Source organism: Chenopodium album, chromosome 10 (assembly GCF_948465745.1).
Source record: "Chenopodium album chromosome 10, dcCheAlbu1.1, whole genome shotgun sequence".
NCBI classification, from domain to species: domain Eukaryota; kingdom Viridiplantae; phylum Streptophyta; class Magnoliopsida; order Caryophyllales; family Amaranthaceae; genus Chenopodium; species Chenopodium album.
Genome location: NC_137843.1, coordinates 49,077,307 through 49,099,021, shown reverse-complemented (window position 1 = coordinate 49,099,021; position 21,715 = coordinate 49,077,307). Strand labels below are relative to the sequence as shown.

The 21,715-nt window shown below is 34.4% G+C and overlaps 2 protein-coding genes across 2 annotated transcripts; one reads left to right on the top strand and one right to left on the bottom strand.

The window, feature by feature from the left end:
• Window positions 1–15,078: 15,078 nt before the first annotated feature.
• Window positions 15,079–15,459, bottom strand: LOC145565308 (uncharacterized protein At4g08330, chloroplastic-like). Its single transcript, XM_081625355.1, has one exon. The coding sequence runs from the start codon at window positions 15,457–15,459 to the stop codon at window positions 15,079–15,081; it is 381 nt and encodes a 126-aa protein (XP_081481481.1).
• Window positions 15,460–15,743: 284 nt separating this feature from the next.
• On the top strand, window positions 15,744–21,418 carry LOC145565307 (uncharacterized). Its single transcript, XM_081625354.1, has 3 exons — window positions 15,744–17,024; window positions 17,362–21,105; window positions 21,230–21,418. Exons 1-3 carry the CDS (start codon window positions 15,744–15,746, stop codon window positions 21,416–21,418), a joined length of 5,214 nt encoding a protein of 1,737 aa, XP_081481480.1.
• Window positions 21,419–21,715: the final 297 nt, after the last annotated feature.

Here is a 21,715-nt window from a genome sequence, read left to right as displayed (position 1 = left end):
GGTTGGAATACTTATATGGTTACTAGTTGTTGGTCCGCGCAGGTCCCCAATTTGGTGATCTGTAATCGGTGATTAAAGTTTAATTAGTCGTTGATGTATGTATAGCTTATAGCTTATTTCTAATGTTGTCTTGGTAACAGGGTCAGGTATATATGCTACCGTTAAATTGAACAAAGATGAAATTTGATGGAATAGATTGTTATTCTAATTAATTATGTAATATATGTGTGTTGATTAGCAGAATAATTTCAAAAAATTACACACGATCTCAAAAGCGGTAGAAGTCATTGTGAAATTGTTTATTCGAAATTTAATAAGTTGTTAAACGTTTTGGTGTCAAGAACTTTGCTTTAAACGAATAAAAATAGTTATTATGAATTAGAATCGAATTTAAGAAATTTGCTTTAAACGGATGAAAATAAATCATTTGGGGCATCAAATGTTGAAATGATACTTTTAACTCAAATAGAAAAGTTATATGCATACAAAATGTGTTTGTTAACAAATTTGCATCATTATAAATAATAGCGCGCGGTCCCCCAATTTGGCGATCTTTGAGAGGTTATTATCATTTAATTAGATTATGTTTTATGTTAATCATTATTTTATCAGTTTACTTATAATAAAGTTTTTTTTTAACACAAACTTATAATAAAGTTATGTATATTTATAAGTGTAAAACAATTTTGAAAAATCATCAAACATGTAATTCTTGATAATGTGAGTGGTATTCAATGTGTATATATATCCAATTTCTCTAAACAATTTGATTTAGTAACTTGTATGATTATAGATTATAGTTATGTAGACAGAGATTTTATTGTCTATATATTTTGAACAAATAGTCCGGTTTGAAAACATGTTATATTGAGGTGTGTTGACTGAGTTGAATGAATTCAATTTCTTATTATGCAACAAATTTATTGGAGTTTCAATTTCCGTGTAGCAGTTACACTTTAAGTCAACATTCACTTAATACAATACCTACCTTACTTAGTAAATTGTCAATGAAATAGTAAATAAGAATACTATTAATGGTGACTATGACTAAAACTGATTGATTAATGTTGAATGTTATAGACTGATTAATGTTGAATGTTATAGACTGTTTATTTATATAGCAGGTTAAGCTATGTTGAGGCTTACAAATTTAATTGGGTGAAAAGATTTTATGACTTATTCATCTAAGCGTTAATGGTTGATAATAATTCTGAATTGCCATATGAAATATATATATTGAGGATTCAAGTATATGAAACCTTTCAGCTGTAGAAGTCAAATATCAAAAGAGTTATATTCTTTTGTAACAATATAAATACATTCACCTCGTAAATTTAAATTGGGTGTTGCGATTAGGGTGATTGGAAGATTGACAAACTGGGTGTTACGATCAGAGCGTTTAGAGGATTGGAAAACTGGGTGTTACGATCAGAGCGTTTAGAGGATTGGAAAACTGGGTGGTGCGATAAAGGGGATGTGAGGATTGGCAAACTATGTGGTACGCTTAAGGTGATTGGAGGATTAGTAAACTGGTTGTTGAGATCATTGGCAAAATGGATGGTGCAATTAGGGTGATTGGAGGATTGACAAACTGGGTGGTGCGATCAAAGCGATTGAAGGATTGTCAAACTGGGTGGTGCAATCGGGGCGATTTAAGGATTGGCAAACTGGGTGTTACGGTCATGGCGGTAGAGGATTGGCAAACTAAGTGGTGCAATCAAGACGATTAGAGGATAGACAACTGGTGCGATCAAGGCAATTAGAGGATTGACAACTGGTGTGATCAAAACCAAAACTCACTTATCAAACCTGTTTCAATCGTACGTGAGGAAACTACTAATATCATAATTAATATTAGTAGGAAAATTAATAAACAATATAATATCATAATTAATTGCAATAATAAATAAATTGAATATGACTTAAGTATCAAAATATAAATTAAAATCAATGAAAAGTAGGAAATTATACTAATGTGAGGGGGGCAATTGGAGGATTGGTAAATTGAGTGTTGTGATTAGGGCGATTGAAGGATTGCAAACTGGTGTTGCGATCAGGCCGATTGGAGGGCTCACAAACTGGGTGGTACGATCAAGGTGATTGGAGGATTGACAAACACTACTTTAATGGAAATCTCGGATCTTATAAGAAGAGGAAAAAAATCCTTCAAAACCAAAACTTATTTCTCAAACCTACTTCACTCGTACATGAGGAAAAGTGTACGGAGTATTAAACAAACATTTAATAAATAATTCATCATCATAATTAATTACAACAATAAATAAATTGAATAAGGTCTAAGTATCAAAATTAATAAATTAAAATCAATGAAAAGATAAAAAATCATACTGGTTTGAAGGGGCGATTGGGTGATTGACAAACTGGGTGGTGCGATGATGGCGGTTAGAGGATTGGCAAATTGGGTAGTGTGATCAGGGCGATTGGAGGATTGGCAAATTAGGTAGGGCAAACAAGATAATTGGTAAAATGAAAGCTGCTTAGACCAGTTTAACGTAAATACCTACCCTCACTCAAATCATAATGAATATAGTATGAGGTGGTCTAAGTTGTAGGTAATTTTTTTTTAAATGTAATTCTTGGTAATTTGCGTATAAAAGAGAGTCTATACTATTGGACTATCAATATTGTCTTAAAGTGTTGCCATGTTGTAATATAAATTTTAGAAATAACCTGTAGGGTAGGTAGTTAGAATTATATATCTTTGCATATTGAATTGCATATATAATAAAAGTATTAATTCTACAATCCTTTCATAATAATAAATGCTACTTCAATTTCAATTACTAAGTATGTTAATGAATTTCCCATAACAATACAGAAGGGAAAGGGGGGAAATCATGAAAAATTGCACAAGTCCAATCAAATGTAATTGCTACTTAAGCTATAAACTACAAGATTTAACACAAATCATAAATGAGGTTGATGTTCTGCAGCACACCCCCACAAAAAAGAGTGAAGAGCCTGAACTTTTTCGACTTTTCAGAATTATTTAAGCTTGAACTCGGTAAAGAGCCTCCTTCTCGATCTCCTCCTAATTTGCCCTGAATTTAATCAAAACAGACCAACAATAAGAAGTATGAACATTCTCATACTCGGCTATAAACCTATCAAAATCAGTTGTCCTTACCCCGGGATCAAATCTCATGCCTAAATTATTTACTTTATTTTGCTTCAAAATGTCAGTTAACATGAAGCCAAACTCATCCTTCCAATCCCCCACCTAATTATAAAAAGGAAAAACCCATATTCAAAACAGGTTATTTATTTGTAATGCCCCGTGAACTTTAACTATCCTTAATCAAATTACAAAGCTCAAAATCCTCGGATATTGTTTGAAGCCACATGTACCCACATTGGAATTAACAAAATTAGTGCTGAGAGTAATAAATCATTCTTAAAATACTTCTTATTACTACCATTTCCCTTAAAGAATCTAAAGACTAATCACACAAAGTATTGATTTAGTGACATCTTTCACAGTGATAAGCTTGTGGGTGATCACTTACTATTGCAGAAGAAAGACAAAGCTAAGAAAGTTTTCCTAATCAACATAATTTTAGCCTCAAAATAGACCTCCAAGTGCTTTAAAATGAACATCAAAACACAGCAAATAAAAATGAATTTGGCAGCACAAATCCGAATTATAAGGATTATAGATGCAAGCATAATGTCATAATTCCATCATTTTCTGAGATATATGTTATTTTTATGTACATAGTATAATCTAAAAATATTTTAATTCGTATAGGACCTAAAAATACATACACAATACTTAGACTGCCTTACTTAGTGTAAATATTCAAATGAAGAAATTTTGTTTTGAATTACTATTTACTAAATCCACCTACTCCTATGTAGTATTAACATTTTGTATTTTGTTATTCCAAAAATGAGACACTAATTCAATATTAACATATATAAAATTAATTTGAATAAATTGAAGAGGCAGCCCAAATACTAAAAATGATTGATTAGAATAGTCCCTACTTGAATCTTGTTAATAACTAAAAAATCAGCCAAACACTAAAGCTTAAAGCCATCAAGCACTCCACTAAAAGTCCCTCCAAGTTGGTTGTGTTTCAAGGCTGAATTCCCTCTTGATGTATATAATAGCTCCTACATTAACTCCCATAATTTGAAAAATACATTGTTCCAATTGCGAACTAACACTATGACAAATCAGACAAACATTCAACAAATTATTCTTCTCAATTATCATTTAAATCAGCAAAAGAACTACTCTATAACCTAAATTATTTCATCACATCAAAATCATAATTAAACATTGCTAAATCTTACTTTCAAAATTTAAAAATAACATCTTTCAGCATTAAATCACATAATTTAAATCCTTAATTCAACATCAATCCATCAATAACAATAGCTAAATATTCTTCTCCTTACAAAATTTCATACGTAGTATAATTTTACCTTAAATTCCACATAAAATTTTATACATTACAATAAACTAACACCAGCCTCTTCTCTTCCTTGTACCCTCGATCTTTCTATATCGTCTTAGCCTTCACCAAGTCACCTGTCATTGCTCTGTGTTCCTTATTCTCCTTTTATTCCTTTAGTCTCTCCATTTTCCCTTTCTCTTGCTCCTTATCCCTCTCTCACTCGCTCCCCTCTCTTTTATGATTTTATATTTCCCCTACCTTAGTAAACCTAGCCCTACTTGCCCCAACCCACCTCTCTCTCTCTCTCTCTCTCTCTCTCTCTCTCTCTCTCTCTCATTTATCTTCACTTTTAAATTTTGTCTCTCTCTCTCTCTCTCCACTTCTTCATCCTCTTCCTCTCCTTTAGATTTTCTAGCTCCTTACTCGTCTCTCCTAACTTTCTTTTACGATTTTGGAAATATTAATAAGCCCAGTCCTACTCACTCCACCTTCCCTATCTCTCTCAATTTCCCTCTTCTATTTACATTCTAAAATATTATTCCAGCATAGACGTCTTCACTTTTTCAAATGTATAATTGTCACATGAAAGTATGAAACTTTACAACCTAACACATGAAAGGATTTAGGTCTATCATATCCGCTTAAGTTGGATATAATTCTATCTCAAATTGGCAATAAATTAAAAACATACATTACCGATTGGTTAGGCGATACTCTGTCAACAAATTAACCATAAACATTTTCTTTAGAGACAATAGAAAATCAGTAGCTAGCTTCAAGTTCAGATTTCTACTATGTGAAGTTGCGAATTACCTTTTAAGGTGTTTTTTATCTAAGTTCTTTTTAAAAAAAAAAAATGTAATTACTATGGGAGCATAAGGGTGATATATCTTCTCATTTTTTGAGGGATACTTATGTTGTTTATTTGAATATTAAGACTTTGTTTGTAATGAAACAGTTGCAATAGAAGGTTTAAATCATACTAATGCACTTTAGTTATATTAAAGAAGTATAAATCAACAAATTTAGTTATATAATGAAATGAGAAAGGAAATGAAATAAAGACACAAACTTAGGAAAAAAAAACAGAAGGGGAAAAAGCAAAGGAAAGAACAAACTTTAAAAAATTATCAAGCAGAGTACACATTCTCAAATATCATCCCACCAACCCGATGCTCAAATTAAAAGACAAAGTTTTTATTAGTATTTATAACAGAGCAATAATACTACACAAAGGCAATTGCACAGAACCTAAAAAAAAGACTTGTCATAGACTACACAAAGGCAATTTGAGATTAAACACATTTCTTCTCAAAACTCACGTCTACAAAAATCCAATTAAAAGCTGCAAATCACATTAAAAATTAATCAAACCTTAACATTCCACTTGAAAACCCAATTAAAAGTCGCAATCTCAACCAAAAAATTGAAGTATAAACTAAGGAAAGTGTTGGAAAACCTTTTTCCTTTTTAACACCTGACATATATTCCCACCATCAAAACCAAACATAACAATTCAATTGTCACACCTCATTACAATAACAACGAGCAACTCACATATTATACTCCTAAATGAAAATATATTAAGGCATAGAAATTAGACTGTAGAATGTTAGCGTGAAAGCGTATAATTCAATATAAATCACTATATATAACTTCTATATGGTCTCAAGCCACTAAAAAACTCTCCCTTCAATTTTTTCCTCTACTTCTTTTGCTATCTTTTCTTAATTCTTCCTAATAGCTCCTTAACAACATTGTCTCATTCCAAATTATGCTCAAACTACCCAAACTTTCATCATTGAACATTAAATTGGATGGTATATTTATTGTCTACAATCTATAAAATAGATAGATGGTTCATTTTATGCTCCTCCTAAAGCCATTAATATTGGAGAGACCAAGGCCCCTAACCCACCCTTTACTCCTTTCATCCTCTAGTATAGTTTGTTCACCCCATCGGTTCTATGCTGGGTCAAGCAAAACAAAAAAAAATTACCCTGACTGTTTTTTTCGTAAAAACAGGACAAAACAAAAAAAATTACCCTGACTTTTTTTTCTCGTAAAAACAGGACAAAACAAAATAAACCAAAAATCATATTATAACATTGAAGAAGCAAAAAAAAAAAAAAAAAAAAAAAAAAAAAAAAAAAAAAAGAGAGCAAAAGTAAGCCAAAATCTAGCTACGTGAGTTTTTAAGCTATTGTATCTTCTAAAAGAGTAAGTATTATTTGTTCAACTTCCCTTCGGGATACTATGACTCAGTGTGTTTATCTTTTTCTACCTTTTCAGGTCTCACAACCTACAACATAGGTTTCAAAATAACAAATTGCAAGCACCCTTGCTTACTCTTCTGTATGAGATGTCTTTACAAAATTATGTCATCCACCAAACAAAATGAGCTTATTTTCAATTAAACACACTAATGGTATGGATCATATTAATAAATGTCAGTGTAAACCATATTAGTGCATTATTGACTTAAACCACCAAAATTCTAAATATTTTTTTTAAAAAATCCCTCTAATAAATCAAATTCAAAACATAAGCATCTTCACAGTACTCTCCAAAGTTCTGGAACTGACCCATTCTCTTTGTTAATCTACTCACTAAACCTCTTTAATTTCCCTGGGTTCTTCATGATCAATCGAAAAACAAAACAAATCAAAAATAGAAATGAACATCAATTATCAATCATGAAATAACTTTAAAAAGTTGATGCAAACTATAGAGCGAGAAAGTGTGTGCCGAAAGTTAAGATCAAACACCAAAAAGTTAAATTTTAAAATTCCATCAGATTCACGATTAAACAAAAAAAGAGGCAACAAAAATAATTAAAAAAGAGGCCTAACTTGCTAACGTGCCTCCATCTTCTTCTCGATCTCCTCCTTTTTCGCCCTGAAATTCAACAGAGTAGAGCAATTATAATTCACATAGATGGTACAAAAATTGGAGGAAAAAAAATCAAAGAAAACAAATAGCAAAAATCTGCACAAGTAGAAAATTGGTTCATCTAACCACTGATAGAAATAAAATCCTAAACAAAAAAAGAGGAAGACAAACTATAGGATTCATCGGAAGAACCGTCATCGCTGACATTAGAGGGAAGGCAAAAACAGAGATAAGGAAGGAAGTTGCGAGGAAAACAACAAAGAAGACTAAAACCCTAATCAGTATCAGAACACGCTTCAATGGAGAAAAACTCAACGCGACGTAAAATGGAAGAGAAAATGACTAGACAGTGTTAAAGGGAAAGAGAAAGCGAGTACAAAGAGAGAAAAAAAAGCGATTTCCTTATGAATATAGAGTAAATCACTTGCTCTCACTCATTTCTTTCTATTTTTATTTTCTCTCTTCGTACTCGCTTTCTCTTTCCCTTCCTATTAATGTCCTGTCATTCTCTTCAATTTTAAAGAGTGTAGATGTAGATGACTTACTCTATATTCGTTATTCTTATAATATTATAATTGTATTAATTACCAATCAGACATAAAAGATGGAACTTGAAAGTAAATAAACCACCTTATGAGCAATAAGCTTTAGAGGTTGCATCAATAGCTTTCGGAGTCCTTTACCTTGTATGTGTGGCTCAAGTTGCAACTCATATACATAGAGAACTGGAAGCTCCTCCTCCATTATAAAACAATAGTGCACAAATCCAACAACATCACCCTTGTGCTCATTTGTAGGCATCAATATCTTCTTAGTATTGCTAATTACGGTTGGAGTTTCATACACACAAATGTAGCGTGCCTCTAGAGCAACCATTTCTCATTTTCTCTACATTTCACCTTTTCTTCTTTGGGACATTCAGCTCCATAATATTGCTCCATGTTCTGCTGCATAAAAAATAAAAATAAACAATAAAAACATCAGTGTAGCTTAGCCTACTTCCTTGTCTTTATTCACATCATCAGTCTTTAATATGGCATGAATAGGTAATGTTATAAAGGCAGACTTGGGTGTTAATATAAGGTCATGGCTTAAATCTAGCAGGATTATTTATTTTCCTAACAAGCAAAATGAGTGGAAAACATAACAAAGCAAAAGGAGTCTCCACCTTACATCATGTGAATATGTAATACTGAAATAAATTACAAGACGCTGCAATACAGTAAGCAGAAAAGAAGTACCATAGATATATTACGGTGATTACCATAACCAGTTTCTGAACGTACTACTTCAAGGAACGTGATAGCTTGGTCCCACGTCCTCCCTCCAAGCATAAATGGAGACCTTATAGACATAGATATGAAGACACCAGTGGGAATCATAAGTAAAGTTGATAATTTGTACCATAATAATCTAAAGGACTAATCCCAAAATCTAATTCCAAGAAATATCTAATTCTTCAGTACATATAGATTTCACATGAGTTATTCAACAATATTAATAAACAGATAATGATCTCATTTTAACAAGACTACACTCTAGAACCACAAATTAATTATTCTACCAAAAATAGACATCAAGACCATCAAAAGTAGCAATTAACCTCATTGTCTAAGATTTCCAGAATTGTTTGTGCTAAAATGTTTGGTAATTTTCCAATTTCTAACAGTTTGTCGCATTTCTCATGAAAATATGTATCTAGCTGGTTGAACTTTAGGGTTTCTGAAAACACTCAATTATGAATTATCCAAAAGCAAATTGATAAATATGAGAAAACAATCAAGAAGAAGAGCAGAACCTGGACAGTGGCATCATCGTCAGCGATGGACATGTTGACGGTGGCGTGAGACGAATTGATGAACCCCATACCCCGAATCTCCCTCTCTTGCAGCACCGAATGGAGTTTTTGATTTTCTTCGGGAGTCCCTAGATTGTGAAATTGATATTCGATGATCACAAAAGAAAACATCTTCAGCACATAAGCTGTTTAAAAGGAAGATAAATATATCAAAAGCCGCTTCAATCGAGGACTCAGGGCTACACTTCAATGGACGAGGCTCAGATCCATCTTTTCATCAAACAATTTGTGGGAGAATTTCAAGAAAGAGAAAAGAGAAAAGCAATTACCAATTGTGGCAAAACTAAACCCTAAAGTTGCTACCAAGTCTATTGAAAAATCAATTACCCCAATTCTCAAAAATCCCACAAAATCAAGTCGAATTTGAATACTTTAAACGATTCAAATTCATCATAAAAGCTGCTTCAAAGGAGGACAGAGAGCTAAGAAGGCGCTTCAATGGAGGGCTCAGAGTGCGCACTTCAGTCAAGGGAAAAGATGAAAAACAGGTGAAAAAAATGAATGGAAGTGAGTAAAATCAGGGAAAGGAAGGAAAAAGAAAGGGAATGGGAAAGAGGCGCAGAAGAGTATTCATACAAAAAGACCAAAATAACCCTGGCAATTTGGGCAATTCAGCAAAAGGGGCTGAGAGTAAATGCGTCATTTCCCTATTCCTAAGGAACAGTAATTTGGCAGCTCATTTTGTGCTACAGTAAATGAACCATGGACTTTTATAAGAGTTATAGATTAACTTCTTATTCACGTATTAATCACGTGACTTTTTTTTTTTTTTTTACTTTTTAATTTTGGAATTTAAAGTAATCAAGGACTCAAGGTAGTATTATCATTTTATCTACCATTAATTCAACTCCAAGGTTTGAATGGTAGATAAGATGATAATATTACCTTGATTTCTATCTTTGTATTTTTTTTTCTACTTTATTTATACTAGTATAAAAATTTCTACTTGTATAAGGAGTACTTCGTACTATATATGTAATACCCCGTATTTTCATTCGTATTTTCTAATTAATTAATTAGGAATTATTTTATAAAAAGGGTATTTTAGTAAATTTATTATTTGGAGCCAAAATGATATTTGAATTTTGGTGCCAAAAGTATTTTGAAAACTAATCATTATTTTGGATAAGATTTACTATCCATTTATCTTATTTTAAAAACCGGATTATTTACATATGTCGGATATTTTAATTAAAGCAAAATAATATTTTATTAATTATTTTATTATGGCCGAAATTTTCCAATAATTAGCTAGGATTTTCGGATTTTCCATGTATGGAAAATCTGATTTTTCTTGATTATTTATTGGTAAATAATTGGTATTTAATTAATTAAATATTTAATTATTTTTTTATATTATTTATACAATTATTTTATTCCTTAAAAATAATCTTCCTAAATATATATATATAGGAGTCCAAAAATTTGAGCTATGGTAAGCTCGATATTTTCAGCCCTTTTGAATTATTTTAGGGGAATTTATTTTGGTAAAATTGTATTTTAAATTATCTCCCAAAATCTCTTATTTTCCTTAATTCTATTTCTCCATCTTTTTAATATCTAATCATCATATTTTCTTGCCATTCATTCTTCTTAATTATTCCCCAAGTAATTCCAATTTCCTTATTATTTTTCATGACACACATACATTCCATATTCAATTATACACAATCACCTTAATATCCAAACTTTCCTTACTTCTTTTACTCACTTCTCCAAGTAATCCCTTAAACCCTACTTGCCATAATTCTTCTTACATTCTCTTGCTATAATTCTTGCATGAGCTAACCTATAAATACCCCTCTATACCTCTCACATTCTTCACACCAATTCTCTTCTTTCTTCTCTTCTTTTTACACAAATCATCCCGTTTATCTTTGAAGCCAATTTTCGGGCACTTCTGGTCAGTTTTTGGGGTATTGACGTTTCACAGAAGATTGTTCATCCCAAAAAATCCTTGAGGTTAGGCTCAAGAATCACCCAATTCGGAGTTATATCGAAGGAGTTACAGCCTTTGCAAGTTCTGCCTATTCTTTCCAACGCGAATCCAATTCTTCTCTTTTCCTTGGTTTCTTATCTTTTCTTTTTCTCTTCTCTTATTTAATTATTATTTTTATTATTATGGGGGATTTATAAAAATTATTATGAGTAGTTTTAATTATATAAAATCTGATTTTTAATGATGTTTATGAAAATTAATTTAAAAGGTTCATGTACATATAGTTGGGGGTTTTTAATTTAATTGTTGTGATTATTTGTTAACCTTATATTTATTAAGGTTATATTTATTTGTAGGGTGTGTTCGATCAAGATTCTTGAGGTTCCGTTTGTGTGTTTTGATAAGCGAGGATCAAGGTACGTTAAGTGGCTAGATACATTGAAAGTGATTGGTTTGAATAAGCATGTTTGAATGATTTTATGATGGTTGAGTTAGATTGAATTGAATTATGATTTATGAAATAAAAGTATGTTTAAATAAATTGGTTTTGATAAATAAATTGGAGTATTGATTTTATATCATGCTTTAAATGATTAAAATTATTATTCATGTTTAAAGGGTTTGATTTTGAAAGCATGTGGATTTAAATAAAAAGGGAGTTTGAATTATTATTATTAAAGGTTGGAATTATTGGATTTAAAGAGGATTTATTGAATTATTATTATTAATGCTTTATAAGCATGTTAGTAATCCCATTATGCGGATTTGATTTATTGATAAGGCCTTGGACTTTATATGATCGGGTCTTTCCTCAAGAATAGCCTTGTAATATAAGGAGACTAGCTTGGGGGGTGTGCACACTTGGGTGAAGAATTTGTTTTAAAGGAATTGGATTAAAAGGAATTGCTTTTAAAAAGGAATTGGTTTATTAAATTGACCATTGATATTGATTATTGAAATTGGTTTTGGAATTTTGAATTGGAATTATTGGTTAAATTATTGGAAAGGATGGAATTGATTTCAAAAGCATGTTTGCTAATAAATTGAGTTTAATTATCTTGCACTTATCGTACTTAGCATATTTTGCTAATCCGTATTTCTTATTTTGTTTTGGTTCGCCCTATTTACCTTAATGGTAAGCAGTGTTGACTAATTTCAGGTGGAGTCAATAATTGAGCATATGGAGTCCCGGGAATGGTTTCACCTAGATTAGGAAATGTTGGTCTTGTGTTTATTTTGAGTACTCATGACAATGGTTACTATTTTTGGTCTATTATTAAATAAAGAAGAGTTTTGAAGTTTCCGCTGCAAAGTATTGGTTTATTTAGTGAGTTTGAGTAGCCTTGCGTAATCACGCGGCGGTAATACGCCTAAGTCTATCTCTACGGTATAATTATATGTATTATACTAGTATTTCCGTAGAGGGAGATTTGGGGGTGTTACAATATATATTTGGGTGTATCTAGATTTAGACTCGGGTGTATCTAAATTTAAATAAATGCATTGAAATTGGTTTGTGATAATTAGAATGAACTATTATGCATTGTGCCATTGAAGTAGGTTTTTGATAAGTAGAATGAACTATTAAGTTCATACACTTCCTCTGTCCCTATTTTTTCCCCATTTGATTGTGCATGGTCTTCAAGACGCGTTTTAAAACATTTATAACTTTATTTTCATACATCTAAAAATTATATAAAAAAAAATGATATTAATAAAAAAAATACAATGAGACGAATCTAACAAGATCACTTATGACTATATTATCTTTAATAGATTAACAGTACTTTATGGTCAAAGTTTTCAAAATTTGACCCAAAAAAAAGCAATGGGCAAAAATAAAAGGACGGAGGGAGTACATGTGAATGAGTGAAATTTTGTTGAAGATATATTTCGTACAACCGTAACTACAAATACTACTCATTTGCAGTATAAAATACAAAGTACATATTATAATTTAATTAAAACGTTTGCAAAAACCTTAGTATACACACGATTTATAAACTTTTACAAAACTTGGTTATTGTAAACCCGTAGTAAAGTTGTTTTTTAAGCCTGCAAATATTTGCTCAAAGTATTAAATGAATAACCACTCTTTTGCTTTCAGATAATAAAACTTCTAGACTATCTTTATTCAAACACACAGATAACATACTTGTTTTATTTCTATGACTTCAGAAATTTGAATCAGTTTTAACTCATATTCTGCAGTCCTTCAACTCCGTAAGAGATAAGTAATCTAACACACTCATCCAAACTTTTCATTAACATTGGCAGCAGTAGCAGCAAAATCATTGATGAATATAGAAGGCATTACGACAAAGAACAAGAACTCGCAAAATGATTTCAAGTTCTACTCGATTGAGAAGAGGTAAAAGCAGGACCAAAGAGGTTATTCAATGAAGTACTGTCTGAAAAATTGCTCAGATTTAAGGGGAAATGTATGTTATTATGTTAATCTACCTGGCTAGGCAAAGCTATTTTACAAGTTAACATGTCGGTTTATTCTTCTGTAAACAGTTAGCTCGCCTTTCTGGAAAGAATGAATGGACAATGTAGGACTATGTACAGAACACTGTGTTGAAAAATAGAACCAATTACACAGCATTCAATTGTTAAAGATATCGAGTTATGATTGATTCTGTCATCAACTCAACGTGTGTTTTCCTTTGCTCTTCGTCCTCTAATCCTCTCTTACAGTGTGTTTGGATAAATGATTGAAAAGGAAAAGAAGGGGAGGGAGGGGACGGGGAGGGGAGGGAAGAAGGATGAATTTTCTTTTCAAATCTCTCAATTGTTGGAGAGATCAATTTCTTACATTTTAATCTCTCCATTTCTCTCCCTCCTCATTTATCATCCAAATGAAAGATTATCTACCCCTCCAATTCCCTTCCTTTCTTTTCCCTCGATTTCCTTCCATCCAAAAAAGGTTTATGACCTTTATGTCCTGTCAAATTGCTTTGGCGATTGTTGGCAATGTGTTTCCTAATAATTCTGTGATTTTGCATCATATTAAAAAAATAAAAAATAAAAAATAAAAAATAAAAATGCTGACAAGCTATCATACAAACAACTCAGACTTCAAGCTAGCTATCTTTCGAAAACAAACTCTGCAAGTGTCTCAATTCCTACAATATCCAATATAGATTAATAGAACCCATTCTAAAAAATCAATTAACTCTACGTCTCTACTAAAGTCTAAAATTAAATTCCTAATTACGTTTCTCCATTCGCCACAATTCATTTCTTCCATAAGTGGAAGATAGCAGGAAAGATCTTGATATACTTTTAATTTGTCACAGAGCTCAACCCCCCAACAAGGAATCATTTCTGTAGTTGTATTCGATTAGTATTAGCTACTACTCGTAATTACTCAACTTTGCAGAACGTTTGCTCAGATTGCAACGCATACAAATCTCCTTGCAACATCTTCAGATATGAAGATATGATTTTACCTATCGAAGCTTATTTCAAAGTCAATCCAATCCGTGCTCAAGTACTGTGGTTTAAACCCAACAAAAGCTCATCTTTTTCTTATGACTAATTTTTTAAAATGAATAACTACATTTTTTCTCAAGTGATCAAACCATCTGTTTGCTTCTCAAAATTTTCATTCAATAAAAAAAGCTGATATAGTATAATGGTTTATGAATTCAATTCCAAAAGAAACAAAAACTTATTCCCAAACTAAAACACCAAACACTGAACGGAAATAATTCCCATATCAATATCGTAATTTGAATTAGTAACGTGACAATGACAACAAATTCTGAACGGAAATACAACTGTTACAAAAAAAAAAAAAAAAAAAAAAAAAAAAAAAAAAAAAAAAACATCAACAACTGAATCTCAAACATCAATAATGATTAACAACACAATCTCTTTAGTCTTTACCCATATATATTTACAACCATAAATCACACGAGTATAAAAAAATAAAAAATAAAAAAACAGATTACTTGGTATTAAGAATCAGAAGCAAGAAGGAGAGCCTTGGACTTGAATCGAAACCTGGGATTTCTGGGAATAGCTTGACTTGGCCCAAAATGAAATTGACCAGGAGTATCAATCACAGGAGGTCCATCATCATAAACATAACCCAAAAGTTTAGCACAATTTTTGCACTTAATTTTGGTTCTATTTCTATGAATTCCCCAGTAATTTAGGGTTTCAAAGAAAGGCTTGATTTTGTCCTCTTTTTCAAAAGTGAATTTTTCAGAATCGATCCATGAGAAAGAGAGGGAGTTTTTGTTTCCGGATTCGAAGTAGAAATCGGGAGGAAAGAGATGGTTTGTGAAAAGGTTTAGATTAGTCGAGCACTCTTTGCAGCTGTATATCGTCGCCATTGACGGAGGAAGATGGTGGAAGGCATGGAAATTGGGTGTTGTTTATTTATAAATCGTTGCTTCATTTTGAAAAGTCGTCTGTTGAAGGCTGTGAACATTTGATAATTCAGCAGCGGATTACGTACTTCTAGAATTTGTGTGTAGTTTGGGTTTTGCTTTTTTTGCACCAATTTTTTTTTTTTTTTTTTTTTTTTTAATTTTAATATATAGGAAAATTTGCAAATTGCATCTATTTAAAGTTAATAATTTGCAATATACACTAACCTTGGGTATATAATAGCTCTATGGAAAAAGCTCTCAACCAAGGTTCCTCCCAAGAGGAAAACGATCAATTTGCTCGCTCCATTAAAAAATACAAACGCAAAATCACCCATCTCATTTTCAATAAAGAGTCACCACAACCACAGCAGCATGTTCACCCAACCAATCAATTTCAGCAGCCTAATTCAATGTCTTTTAGGGATATGGTGAGACAAGACCTGATGCAGGGAAACTCTCTACATCAATCTGATGCTCTTAATGATGATGAGGATGATTATTCTGATGATGATGAAGCACCTGAGGGGGTTGTAGACGACCCTCGGTGCCCTGTCATTCTGCTCACTAAGGAGGAGAAAATGAGAATTAGAAAGCCCTGGAAACACACCCTCATCATCAAAATGTTTAATAGCAAGATTGGCTATATGGCTTTGATGAAGAGGTTGAAGAAAAAATGGGAACTCAAAGGTGGATTGATCCTAACTGATATTGGGCATGATTATTTTATAGCCAGATTTTCTAGTGTAGATGATTATAATCATGTTTTAACACAAGGGCCTTGGATGCTTGATGATAACTATCTCACTATTAGAAAATGGGTTCCAAACTTCATTCCTGATGATGCGCCTTTGAGGTTTTTAACTGCGTGGGTGCGTATTCCCAACCTCTCTGTGGAATACTTTGACAAAGAATTCCTTCTCAAGGTTGGTAATAAGATTGGAAAGGTTGTTAGGATTGACAACAACACTGCTATGGCTCAAAGAGGTCAATTCACAAGACTAAGTACAGAGTTGGATCTCTCTAAACCACTTCTTTCTAAATTCTGGCTCAAAGGAAAGGTATGGAGAGTGCAGTATGAAGGGCTGAGAATGATAAGTTTCAAGTGTGGCAAAATTGGACACCAATCTGATAAGTGCCCTGCTGACTGTGACAAAGAATTAATTGGGGAAGCTGAGATGGATGTCAATCCTGCTAATGTCCCACTTGCTCCAAGAATTGAAGAAGAAGATTTTGGTTCCTGGATGATGGTGAAAAAACCACCACCAAGGAAGCGGAATTCGAGGCTGGAGAAGCAGCAGGACGGGTTCAAGCAACCCCAGCAGCCCGTCAAGTTAAACCCAGGCCCAGCTAAGCCCATGGAGAGTCATAAGGCAAGTCAACAGGGCTCAAGATTTGTAGCATTAGGGGAGATTAATCAGGAACAGAATAAGGAAATAGTTGATCTTGATGGAATTTTGGATGCTAATAATTCAAGTCCGAGTATTTTTGAAACAGTTGATTTGGCAAAATCTTCGCAAGAAAAGATTGTTAAGGGAAATTTGGAGAATAATATCCCTTTCAATTTGGGATCTAATTCCGATAATCATGGCCAAAAGATTGCTCCAACAAAAAAAAAAGATACAAAAAAACAGAATATTCAAAATAAATCTATCCTAAAAGATATAACTAATCTTTCCTCAAAAGATTCTACCCTACCTCATATTGAAGCAATTAAAACTCCCACCCCTATGATTCCTATCCAAGCAAACACAGTAGCCACCCCTAAGCCAACCCAAGCTAGCCCCGAAGAACCTCTGACTGATTCACAAAACACTCTCTCTGTAAGCCATGTCTCTGCTACACCCCTCTCCAATAATCCTACAGATTCCACCAGACAAGATCATTCCTGCGACAGACTCGATGGAGGACCCATATTTGGTAATTGCAGATCCCCTGACTCACCAACTGGAGGTGGAGATTCATTCATGGTCTGTGACGACTCAGATGATGCCAGAGTTGTTGGTGACACTCAAGTTGCCAATTGACATTAAGCTAATGTTGCAGCAGCTTTTTGATGCACATAATGCCAGTTTCCCCAACTCAATTATGTCTATGAATAATCACAACCTTAACACTACCTCTTTCCCTATCACTTGTATGATATGGAACACACAAGGTACTGGAAGTCGTGAATTCATCATTGTATTGAAAGAAGTTGTTAGAGTGAATAAACCATGTGTCCTTGCCCTTGTTGAGACACATATGGGAGGCGATCATGCTCAAAGACTAGCTACTATTCTCAATTACAATGGCCACACGAGAGTTGATGCTCAAGGCTATAGCGGAGGCATTTGGATTTATTGGAAGCCGGAGTTGGTGAAGGTGGATCCAATTACCAAACATAACCAGTATATCACAATGATGATCACTAGAGTAGGTGAAATTCCGTGGTATTTCACTGCTATTTACGCTAGTCCTGACCCTTCAAAGAGGAGTGAATTATGGTCTGAGTTAAGGCAATTTGCTGATAGTAACAACCAGCCATGGCTACTTGCTGGTGATTTTAACGAGACCAGATACTCTTGGGAAAGAAATTCAAGCTGCCCTGAAACTACCAGAAGGAGTGAAAGATTTAATGCGTGGATTGATGACACCCAACTCCTTGAACTAGAATTCTCGGGTCCTTCTCACACTTGGGCTCGGGGAAATTCATATGATACATATCGAAGTGCAAGGCTTGACAGGGCCTTGTGTAACTCAGAATGGGGTTTACGGTTTGATCTGGCAAAAGTAAAACATTTGCCAGCGCTGCAATCAGACCACACCCCTCTGTTCATATCTCCCAATGGTTTCGCCCCTCTCTCGGATATTAGCAAGCCTTTTCGCTTTCAAGCAGCATGGCTGACTCATGAGAAGTTCGAAGAATTTATCAAAGAAAAGTGGAGCCCCAATGATCCTTTAGTGCCTCAGCTCAAATCTTTCGCTGAAGACCTCCAAGAGTGGAATAAAAATGTTTTTCATAACATTTTTAGAGAAAAACGATCTCTCATGGCACGTATCAAAGGCATCCAGACTTCTCTGTCTCGACAAAATAACTCCAGCTTGATTAAAATGGAAGCGAAACTAAGACGTGACCTTGATCAAGTGCTTCAGCAGGAGGAGTTGCTGTGGTATCAAAAAGCTCGCGTAGATTGGTTAGCTGACGGGGACCGCAACACCACCTTCTTTCATTTAAGCACTGTGGTGAGAAGATGGAGAAACAAGATTGTCGCAATTAAGGATGAAAACAATCAATGGATACATGATAAGGAAAAGGTGAAGAACCTAATTGTGAATTATTTCCAGAATCTATTCACTGATGATGGAATACAGGGGGATTACAACATCCCTACAGGAATGTGCTCACCGTTTTCAAGCTCGGATTTAGACAAATTGAGCAGACCTTATTCTAAATGTGACATTGATTATGTGATACAGAACATGGGTTCCCTTAAAGCGCCGGGTCCGGATGGATTCCAAGCTTTATTCTATCAGAAAAATTGGGATTTAGTAGCCCCGAATGTCTACTCAATGGTGTTCTCTGTCCTTGAAGGTAAAGGTCTTCCTGAGTCTGCAAATGACACTTTCTTAGTCTTAATTCCTAAGTCAGACAACCCCGAGCTTCCCTCTCAATTTCGGCCTATAGGCCTTTGTAATGTCACATACAAGATCATTACAAAGGCTATAGTTAATCGAATCAAAAGTCTGCTCCCTAAGGTTATCTCTTGTTCCCAAACAAGTTTTGTCCCTGGAAGGCAAATTACAGACAACATCGTGATAGTGCAGGAAGTAATTCATACCATGAAGAGAAAGCAAGGTGGGAAAGGTTACATGGCTTTGAAAATAGACTTTGAAAAAGCCTATGATAGGCTCAAGTGGAGTTTCATTCAAGATACTCTGATTGAAATGAATTTTCCTCGGCTCATGATTGAAGTTATTATGGAGTGTGTGACCTCTCCATCTATGAGAGTGCTTTGGAATGGAGAAAAAACCGAGGCCTTTAACCCTACAAGGGGCATACGTCAAGGAGATCCGCTCTCACCCTATCTATTCGTGCTTTGTATGGAGAGATTAAATCAAACCATTGAAGAGGCAGTTCTTTGTGATAGGTGGAAACCAATTTTTGCAAGCAGAGGAGGTCCCAACCTATCCAATTTATTCTTTGCGGATGACATAATGTTATTTGCGGAGGCTTCAATTGAGCAGGCAGTGGTTATTCGTGACTGCCTTGATCGATTTTGTGCAGCCTCGGGTGAGAAGGTCAGTCTTCAAAAATCTCGTGTGTATTATTCCAAGAATGTAACACACGAGAATATTGAAGCAATTAGTGAAGCTCTGGGAATGGAGGCTACTGAAGATCTTGGCACGTACCTTGGCATGCCAACCTTTACTTCTAGAGTGTCCAAGGAGACATTTGCTCATTTATGCGAGAAAATAGATAGAAGGCTCTCAGGATGGAAGGCAAAATATCTGTCTATGGCTGGAAGAATTACACTGACAAATTCTACAGTCACAACTCTTGCAAATTATTCGATGCAAACTGCAAAAATCCCGAGATCAATTTGTGACACGATTGATAAAAAAGCTCGTAGATTTTTATGGGGAGGCAACGAAGACAAAGAAAAAATTCACCTTATATCCTGGGATACTGTTCAATTGCCAAGATGTAAGGGTGGCTTGGGAATCAGGTCTGCAAGGCAATCTAATTCAGCCTTTCTCACAAAGCTTGGTTGGAGAGTACTTGCGGAGCCAACTGCTCTATGGTCCCGAGTAATTCGTGCAAAATACTGTAAAGGTCGGTGTGACATTGATATGTTCACACCAACCTCTAGTATGTCCAATGTGTGGCGTGGGATAGTTGACAATGCCAATTTGATCAAGAAAGGGTCTATGGTGGCTATTGGGAATGGTTGTCGCACATTATTTTGGGATCATTGCTGGGTTACTGACTCCCCTTTAAGGGAATTGGCAATCTTACCTATCCCAAGCTTAATTGAAGGAGCTACTGTCAGTGAGCTATGGGATAAAAACACAGGGTGGGTGTGGGATGAATTCGCTCATCTATTACCTTCTGAGGTCCTGAAATTAATAGCTTCGCACAAAATTGCTGATAATCTAGATGTTGAAGATGTTCTCTTCTGGAAAGGCTCAAGTTCGGGGAAGTTCTCAATCAAGCAAGCCATGGTTTTGTTGAAAGACGAGGATATGATTCCAAAGCACCATAAATGGGAGCTAGCATGGACTGCGAAAGCTCAGCAAAGAGTAAGGGTATTTCTTTGGTTAACTCTTCACAATCGTGTTCTTTGCAACGCTAATAGACTTAGGTGTGGTCTCACTGATGATCCAAGATGTACCAGATGTGATGGGAACTTAGATGAAACTTTGTTGCATACTCTGAGAGACTGCCCTGCTGCTGCTGCTATATGGAGAAGTGTGGGAAGTTCAGCAAATCACCCTTCCTTCTGGGCTGGAAATCTTGAACAATGGCTGATTCGTAATCTGGATGCTAGTGATATAATTTTTGATGATAAATGGTCTTCGTGCTTTGCAATTACTCTATGGTGGCAATGGAGGTGGAGAAACTCCTTGGTATTTGGCAGAGGAACGGATATACCACATCATACAGGGGGAGTTCATTCTAGGCCAAGTAGAGGATGTTTGGAATGCTTTTCATGATCCCAAACGCATTATCTCTGTGAGTTCTGGTGTGCAGCAAACTAGGAAGGAGATATTGGTCAGATGGAAAGCTCCTAATGCTGGCTGGACAGTGTTGAACACTGATTGTGCTTCAAAGGGCACTCCTGGGCTAGCAGGGGGTGGTGGCATTTTGAGAGATGACAGTGGTGCAGTCTTAGGGGGTTTCACAGCTAGCTTTGGTGTTTGCTCTGCATACAAAGCATAGTTACTTGCTGCTGAACTAGGACTGGAATTAGCTATGAGGAAAAGGATCAGCAAACTTGAACTTCAGATGGACAATCAAGCCTGTATAGAAGCATTGAAGAATCCAGCCATCCAAGGTGGAGAGTGTGTCCATATTCTAAATAAATGTCGTGTCCTGTTAAATTGTTCTAGTTGGTCAGTTAATGTAGTTCATTGTTATAGGGAGGGGAATAAAGTTGCGGATAAGCTAGCTAATATAGGGGTTATCCAAAGTGAGAAAGTGGCCTTCTTTGATGTTGCACCATCAGAGATTTGTGCT